We start from the raw sequence: 9,295 nt of genomic DNA on the forward strand, positions 1-9,295 counted from the left end.
ATGCAATTTTATGATAAAGTCAATTTTTTGCCTCCCTATATCGTGTGTCATGGTCCACTTAAACTTCTGAAATTGTTTTTATGACCTATTTAGAATAATGGCTTCATTTACTCTTTGATTTCTTATATTCCAACCAAGGTTTCTTTTCTCTGTAGGTCATGCTATTTATAGCGTGTATATGTACAGTTCCAGGAGGAACTTCAGTGCTATTGCAGGGTCATTAGCAGATATTGGTCTCTGTTTTTTACATAGCAGAGAACCACTTCAAAAATATTTAAATGTAGCTCTTGAATGAAAATACAGTCAGGCAAAACTTTGCCGTTCAAGTACAGTGTCAGTCTTACTTTTGCACATGGTGTTCCATCTGATTTGCTGAAAGAAGTGATTGTGTAAAACCTCACGTACTTCGTGGATGAAATATATGGGATAATATAAGGATTTTTCCTTAACTCCTCCACAGCTTTCTTTTAAGATCTGAAGAAATATTAGCTTTTGCCCCACTCTGATCTCATTGCATTCACTTTCTTCCTCCTCACACAGCTGCTGGAGAACACCACTACTCTTCTCATTTGAATTTGTTCCATTTCCAAACTGTGTATTCATGGTGAGGTTATACCCATTTATTCTTGTGTCAACATTTTTCTAGGGCTTAAATAGCCCTTCTCTGGGCTTCCTTGGGATTTGCCCTTGTGATGATTTATGATGATTCTCAAGACATACTTCTCTCCATTCCTGGGAAACCCAGTATATTTTTTGCTCTTTTTCTAGGAGTGGATGAGCATTTTAGTAGCCTTCCCGAGCATCTGTTCGAGTCTGGGTTTGGTTTTATTTTCCTGGAACATAGATGAGATAAAGTACTCCAGCTGTGATCTCAAAATGAAAAATGAAAATTGTTTTCTTTCCAGTGGACACAAATCCTCTGATACTGTCTGAGATCTACTTTTTCCATAATTGTGTTTTAATCGTGGCTCACAATCATGCACAACCAGTACACCCAAGTCCTTATCTTCTATCTGCTGTTTCACCGGAGAAGCTCCCAGCTTAGCAGAAATTTTTGCTGTCAATGTGGATAGCCCAGCTTCATACTACACTAGGCACACTCTCATTTGCATCCTCCGGTATGCTGTTGCAGTCTTCCTCTGCATTGACGGGATGTCCCAATTATTCTGTTTTGTTTTGGTTTAGAACACTAATGAACTTGGTGCAAAAAGCTTGTAAGGAAACATTACGGAGAGTCCTTTCCAAGACTAAAGCTTGAGGAAACCTAGTAGAAACTTCCTCCAGGACACTATTTTCCCTTTCAGCAAAACCTTTAGATTTCTCTTTCATTAAGAGAGTCCTTCACTGACCTGTTTACACTCTTATCGTGTTTAGCTTTCCAGCTAATAATTTGATATGCAGAGAGATTCTTTTGTCCAGAATATCTGGTATCTTTTCTGGTGGATTTTAGGTTAGTCTCCTAATTGATTGCCTGTTTCTATTTACCTGCATGCTTGCAGTTGTTATTCTTACAAGACTCATTGTGGTATTGAGGTGAGACTAAGCAGCACAGATAGAGAGAACTCTCATTTTCAATGTATACACTTCATTCATTGTTCAGCAGTAATATAAAGCCATGTTAGCTGATTGCTGTGTTTAAAATCCTTGCTGCTGGACCTGATGTTTCATGGGCCAGTTGTGGAATGGAAAAACTAAACCCGGTTGATTGATTATGATGTCATGACTGGCTGGGTAGAAGAGGAGAGAGCAGTGGATGTTGTCTACCTCAACTTTAGCGAGGCTTTTGACTCTGTCTCCCACAGCATTGTAGTATACAAGCTTAGGAAATGTGGGTTAGATGAGTGGACGGTGAGGTTGATTGAGAACTGGCTGAATGCCAGAGCTCAGAAGGTTGTGATCGGTAGTGCAGAGTCTAGTTGGAAGTCTGTTCCCCAGGGGTCAGTACTGAGTCTAGTCTTGTTCAATGTATTCAACAACTACCTGGACGCAAAGCTGTGAGGAGAGCCTGATACACTGGAAGGCTGTACTGCCATTCAGTGAGATCTAGACAGGCTGAAAATTTGGGCAGAGAGGAACTTCAAATGAAGTTCAACAAAGGGAAGTGTAGGGTTCTGCACCTCAGAGAGAATACCCTCTCACACCAATACAGGTTAGGGGTTGACTGGCTGGAAGGCAGCTCTGTGAAGAAGGATCTAGGAGTTCCGGAAGGACGGTAAATTCACCACAAGCCAGCAATGTGCCCTTCTGGCCAAGCAGGCCAGTGATGTCTTGGAGTGCATTAAGAAGAATGTGGCCAGCAGGTCGAGGGACACTATTCTCCTGATCTTCTCTGCCCTAGTGAGGCTGCATCTGGAGTACTGGGTCCAGTTCTGGGCTCCCAATTCACGAAAGACAAGGAACTATTGGAGAGAGTCCAGTGGAGGGCTACAAAGATGATTAGGGGACTGGAGCATCTCTGTTATGAGGAAAGGCTGAGACCTGGGTCTATTTAGCCTGGAGGAGGGAAGACTGAGAGGGAATTGTCAATGCTTATAAAGCAGGCATCAAGAGGATGGAGCCAGACTCTTTTCAGTGGTGCCCAGTAACAGGACAAGGGGTGGTGGGCACAAACTGGAACACAGGAATTTCCACCTGAACATGAAGAGAAACCTCTTTGCTGTGAGGGTGACAAAGCACCAGAACAGGCTGCCCAGAGACTGTGTGGAGTCTCCTTCTCTGGAGATATTCAAAACCAGCCTGAATGCGTTCTTCTGCAACCTGCTGTGGGTGAACCTCCTTTAGTACGGGTGTTGGACTAGATGATCTCCAGAGGACCCTTCTACTAACTCCTGCTTTCTGTGATTCTGTGGGTTCAAGCAAATGCTGTCTTGCTGGACCTGGTTTAAATCCAAACTCATGGTCTTGTGATTTATTCATATTGCGGATCTTCTGCAAACTCTTCGGAATCCTCCTTGTATTCAAAAAACCGAGCTTTGTAGCAATGAGATTTCTCTCTGAGCTCTGTAAAATGCAGGTTTCCTGCTCAGGTGGGAGTCTTGAACACAACAGAAATGTGACAGTGATGGCATTTGCAACCTTGTTGAGGCCCGTTTAAAGGCTAACAACTTCATTGCCAGGCTGAATGCTGAGCAGGAGACATTACTAGCACAGGGGAGTGAAGAGGGTATGCTCTCTTCTTTTTCCTCTTAGTTTATATCTTTCTTTTCCTGTTCCAGACCTCGTTTTGAGCCTCAGGTTGTTACTGAGTGCTACAGAAAGTCAGTTTGGAGCTGAAAAGCTTCAAAACAGATGGGTGCTGACTGAGTCATGGACATCTGCTTTAGAACAGCCAGCTATGACCTGTCTGGTACTTTGTGTCCTCTCTGTGTAAATGATCATGCTCACCCTCTTGGCCTTTGTGTGTTTTATCAGCAAGTTTTCCGAGACACATGAGGTTCATAGTATCATAGTATAGTTAAGGTTGGAAGGGACCTTAAAGATCACCTAGTTCCAACCCCCCTGCCATGGGTAGGGAAGTCCCCCTAAATCAGGCGGCCCAAGGCCCCATCCAACCTGGCCTTGAACCCCTCCAGGCATGGCGCATCCACAACCTCCCTGGGCAACCTGTGCCAGTGCCTCACCATTTTCATGGTGAAGAAATTCTTCCTAATGTCCAGTCTAAATCTGCCCCTCTCCAGTTTATAACCATTCCCCCTGGTCCTATCCCCACAAGCCTTTATGAATAGCCCCTCTCCAGGTACTGAAGGTTGCTACAAAATCTCCTCTGAGACTTCTCTTCTCCAGGCTGAACGGCCCCAACTCTCTCAGCCTGTCCTCGTATGGAAGGTGCTCTAACCCTCTGATCATCTTTTAGCCCTCCTCTGGAATAGTTCCAGCAGTTCCAGCTTGAGAGGCCAAAGGGGGAAAAGTCCTGTTTGCTCTGTAGTTTTCCCATGTCTTCTCCCTGTGGTGCAGTTCCCAGGGCTCCTGCAGTGCTCATGGGACATGTCATTGATGTGGTTAATGCACCCAAACAGCCAGTAACTGCAGTGTTTTGCAGGGTTGACTTTCTGATGGCTCCAAAAAGTGCTAGAGCTGGCACAAGGCATGCCACAGGAGCAGTCCCCTAAGAAAGATGCAACATGACCCCGATCACTCTGGCAGCATCACCTTCCTGATGTTTGGTTTCTTTCTCATATTGGAAAATACTTAGTGAAAGTGTTCTTTTCTAACAGTGAATAATATGCGTGCTCTAAAACCTGGATTTTACAAGTACCAACATAAATTATAGGCCCAACTGTGTAATGAATCGTAACAGTCTCCAAACTGTAAAGTGGAAAGATTAAAATAGTATTTTGTTAGATGAGATTCTTGTCAGATGAGAATAATGTGTAGGGGCAGGGTTTGAAGCTAAACAGCCCAGAGTCTGGGCTTCGGTAATAAACAGTTGATTAGTATGAAGCTCTTTTTGTGAGATAAAAAAAAAAATAGTGACCAATGGATCTTCTAAAAGCATATGGCTGTTCTTCTGAAACATTTGTAATATGGGGCCAGCGTTTCCTAAATTACTGTGGTCATTGTCTTGACCCCATCCTAAAATGGGTCCCAAAATAAAACTCGAGGAATCCTCTTGCATGTTGAGTTTCAAATCTTTTTGCTTGGTCCTTGTTTACCTTGGTCATTCTTGAATAGGGTACAGATTCTTCAAATGGGCCCAGTGTTTAGAGAAATTGCATTTGCTTTCAGAGCTGATTTTTGAGATGGCGTGTTATTAAACTTCTATTGTTTTCATATTTCAGAGCTTGGAAGATGAATCCAGGTGGGTTGAAGATCTTCTTAAGATGCACACTGCGCGTGTGCGTGACATTGAACAGCTCACAAGCTTGGACTTCTTCCGCAAGACCAGTCGCAGCTACACAGAAATCCTCTCCTTAAAGACATACCTGCATACGTTTGAAAGTGAAATTTAGCATTCTAACCTTACTCAGTGCATCAACTTTTATCAACTGGTGTATATTTTTATATTGTTTTTATATTTATTAATTTGAAACCAGGACATTAAAAATATTAGTATTTTAATCCTGTATCAAATCTTAAGTAATAAACCCTTGTCTCGTTTGTTTTGTTTCTCTAATGTTTAACATAGGTATGTCTCTTGGTTTATTTAGTAGCGCTTGTAATGCTGCAGCTTGACTCCTTACTCCGAGCTTTCAAGTGGTGCTGCAGGATTTGATACATGCATCAAGGAAATATTAATTTCCCGTGCTCCTTTACTACACTTGTAGTCCTGTACTGTGTATCAAAATACTGAACATGTAAAATTACATTCATTTACTCTTAACTATGTGACAGACATATTTAAACCCTATAGACAAATAGCATCTTAAATATAATAAACCACACATTCAGTTTTTTTTAATGTGTTTTGACTTCTTTTCACAGGGACATTCAGAGGGTCTTGGGAGCAGCTGAGTGCTGTCAGATCTCTCTTATTCACTGGGCAGAGCCCTTCTCAACAGCTTAGGTTTGCTGGTAAGAGGGCTGCCAGGAGCCCAAGTTCCCTGCCCTGGTACTCAGCAGTAGGACCACAGAGACACCCACGGTAGCCATTACTGGTTAGCTTTTGCCATGGGGCAGAGCTGGGAAAGGAGGTTGGTTGGTGTCATAAGCTAACAGGGGGTTCCCTATGCTTGAGGCCACTTGGCCCTGCTCTGGAGCTGGGAGGAGGATGTGAGGTGGACAACATCCACTATCAGCACTCAGGCTGCATCACATCCCTTCACCACAACCACAGCTCTGGTCTGGTTTCTAGGATACCTGTTCCATCATCTTTTGCTTTCACTTTGAGGAAAGCTGAGGTAAAGCAGGCGTTGATGAAGGTGACATTGCTAAACACCCAGCAGTGGGCATTTACCTGAGAGGAGAAAATCTGGTTTTCATGATCTTGTTCTCATGGCCAGAATTTGGAGAGTTTTCCCCTAATCTAATCTAAGTCTGAGGCCTAATGCTGGCCCTTGTTCTCAGAGAAAACCCCTTGGTCTCTTTGCAATATGGAACTTCTGGGACTGTGAACCTCATTCAGCGCACATAATTTCAGCCATCACCTACCTGGTCAAGTCTTTGTTGGCCGCTTCTGTGCAGTCACAGTCTCGTAATCCTGGCAAGCCCCTGTGAGTGACACTGATAGCACAGTCCTAAGCTGATGGAAGAGACACTGTTGTGTACTAGTATCTAGATAATCACAGGATCATTTAGGTTAGAAAGACCTTTAAGGTCATCAAGTCCAGCCATAAAACTAACACTGCCAAGTCCACCACTAAACCATAATGGCCTAATTTGTCTGGAATGGTTTTTGTAGATGGTATAGCGTATGGAGCATGTTAGTGCGGTTAGATGATGTGAAAGGTTATTGTTTAGAATGCGTCATGAGGCTGAATCCACTAGTGGCATAATGAGTTTTATGAAACCATGGTTTGGGGTTATAGATTTCCCTCTCTTTACCAAAGTGGTTTGTGTTTGTTTTCTCTTTGAGGGTTGCAAATGTTGGAGGGAAACGGGAAGAGCTGGAAAGCATCTCGGCCATGTGCACAGACTAGCAGCCGGGTCTCCTAAGTAAAGTTAATTTGGCACAGTTGTAGCAACTTGCATCCCTGTAGCATCCATATGAGACAAAATAGTAAACCAGAATTAATCATGTTAACATTGATCATAAAGATCTTGCGACCAGTAAATAAATGTGTAATTCTAGGTCCCAAATTCTGTTTAAATTTGATGAGTACAAAACTTGAATGCTTTAAAATCCCCCCAAAATGTTAGGATGGAAATTATAATAAGTGCACAAAGCTCTGGGAAACATCCTATGGTTGCAACTAAAAATTGTCTCTTGTGGTTGTCTGGTAGCACAAAATTTTTTTTTTTCTGTAAGCTTTTGGCAAGGCTTTCTGCCATGATAAACTTTGGGTTTATATGTGACACAATTTCCTCTGGATTTAAAACAGCTTTCAGTTAAGACCTAATTCTTCCAACACCAACTTTAGCAATGATATAATGTGATTTTTCATAAGCTAGACTACAGACCACCACTACTGTTTTGTTTTGACCTTCATCTGTTGCTTTGCTTGTTTGTTTAATTAAATCTAACAAATGATGTAATTATAATTTTCTTCCAAAGTGACTTCTATACTAAAGGAACATTTAAGATCTGAAAGATGCTACTCTTCTCGTGTTCAGAGACGTTTGCTTTTGAAATGCAGTTAGTGATGATTACTGGGAGATATGGTTTAACTCTATCTGAGTTTCACTAACGAATAATGATTAATGTGTAGAGAAATGTGATTTCTTTTTTTAACTCAGTTGCTTACTGTGAGAATAAATACTAGTAATTTACTTCTGTTCTGCTTATTTCTCTTCAGCCCTTTGCTCTTGTATGGTGTTGCTGCTTCATTTTACTATGCTGGCAGAAGTAGCTGTGCTGGACAAAGTTTGTGGTGACTTCTGTGAATTGCATAGGGTTTTTTTTTTTCCTGTTGAAAGATGCCTTATCAAGACAAGAACTCCAGTGCAAAGATAAAGCCTTGTAAATCCCTCTAAGCAACATGAGCCCTGCAGAGACGTTTTTAAGGAAACTTGTGATTTCCCTTTGGTATTCATCAGGGCTAATGTTAGCTTAAGGCTGCGTGTAGGAAGGAACCCCTCTGCTTTCCATTCCTGTCAGACCATTTTGAAAATATGAAATACCACTTGTTTTTGTGGCATATTTCCTTTTCTTGATATTGCTCTGGCTTCTGCAAGAGGTCCATTGAGGAGAACAAGTGATGGCTTTTTCTGTTGAGCAAACACCAGTTTTGAGGGTTTCAGTAATTACTGTTTGCAATTGGATGTAAATTCTGAGGTGTGTTTAATGAGTTAGAGGCAGTTCTGTTGAGCTATTGTCAAGGCAACAAAAGCTGTAGGTGCCCTGAAAACCTAACAATGTCTTTTTGCTCTGGGAAAAGCCCTGCAGAGGTAGTTATGCAAGGGGAATATCCCTGTTGCAGAAAACTGTTACTTTTTTAACCCTTTTTTCACAACCACATAGGAGAGCAAAATCCATAATAGATAAGCAGTGAAAGCAGGTCAAGCAACCTGACTAACAGCGTGGTTAGGATGGCAAAATTATACTGAAAGTCAAAATACTCAATTACCACTTTTTATATTCTGTCCTGGTCCGCTAACAGCTTAATTAGCTTGATACTTTCTGCTTGCTGCTACTTCCCTGTTCTTCATTTCCAGGTTTTAATACCTTTATGGTGTTATGTACAACATTCAACTGTTTCCACACTTGCTTGGACACTGGCACTGTTTTGGTAATGGCAGATAAGTTTGTACAGTGTGGTAGAGAACTTCCACCTCCAGATGAACTAAAAAATTGAAAAAATGTAATTGTCAGATCTGTGCCATCTTTTGAAGCTTTTCCAGTACTCATGGGGGTATCATTTTAGTAAATTTAATACCCATGTTTAATTATGCCAGTTTTGCTGTGTCCCTGGAGGGTGCTGTGAAACAATCCTCCCGTAGACCCCAGCTTCTTAGTGCTTTATAGGCAGTCAGTCAACTGATGGCATGAAGATTCTAACAAATTAAAACACACTTCCTGTAGGATAGACCAGAGCACAAATGCAGTACAACAGGCCAGAAAGCAAAAGCAGTGATAAAGACATAAGAGAGGAAGTTTCCCACTTCAGGAACAGAAGAGGTTGGACAGGTTGAAGGTCAAGGACATGCTGCCAGAAGACAAGCAGGACTGGAGAAGATTTATTTGGCAGGTTTATGAAGTCACTTTTCCCTCTGCATCTGGCACATTCCAGTAGCTCAGTCCTCCACATACAACAGATGAAATGGCTCCCTACTTTTTGCGCACAGCTAGGAAGCATAACACTTCTCAGGAAAGTTGAAGGAGTTACCCCTCGGATGGTGTGGCAGTTTGCAGGAACCACACATGAAGTGTTGGGTTCCATGCAATGACAGAGTGCAGGATCTGACCCGAAAGAAACAAATTTGTAGCAGCTGGAGTTGACATTCCAAGAGTCTTCCCTTCAGTCTCATGTCCACCCCAAACATGATTAGAGTTGCATTACAAAGCTGTGCAGCTTACCTCAGCTGCTCTCTGCAGAAGACTGAGGAGACATTGCTGGTGGTGCTAAGCAGCGAGAGAAAATCCTCCCTTCCCGTCTTTTTTTTTTTTTTTTAAATAAAACTGCTACCCCCTCTGCAGAGTAGAGCAAAGGTACTTCTTGTGCCCTGCGACAGAGCTGGGAGAAAAGTGGACTTTCCCAGG

General features: G+C 42.2%; 1 protein-coding gene across 7 annotated transcripts in view; it reads left to right on the forward strand.

Annotated features, from left to right (window-relative positions):
* The window catches only part of ENPP2 (ectonucleotide pyrophosphatase/phosphodiesterase 2), a 75,005-nt gene extending 67,707 nt beyond the window's left edge, over positions 1 to 7,298 (forward strand). For 3 of the 7 annotated variants that reach the window (XM_054058765.1, XM_054058763.1, XM_054058760.1), the window contains exon 25: positions 4,779 to 7,293. In XM_054058765.1, coding sequence (XP_053914740.1) covers positions 4,779 to 4,949 — 171 coding nt within the window. In that variant the 3' untranslated portion in view covers positions 4,950 to 7,293. Of the gene's footprint in view, positions 1 to 4,778 lie in introns of all 7 variants that reach the window. The other 4 variants (XM_054058766.1, XM_054058762.1, XM_009568765.2 and 1 more) reach the window with 4 other exon arrangements.
* Positions 7,299 to 9,295: the final 1,997 nt, after the last annotated feature.

Source organism: Cuculus canorus, chromosome 2 (assembly GCF_017976375.1).
Source record: "Cuculus canorus isolate bCucCan1 chromosome 2, bCucCan1.pri, whole genome shotgun sequence".
NCBI lineage: Eukaryota > Metazoa > Chordata > Aves > Cuculiformes > Cuculidae > Cuculus > Cuculus canorus.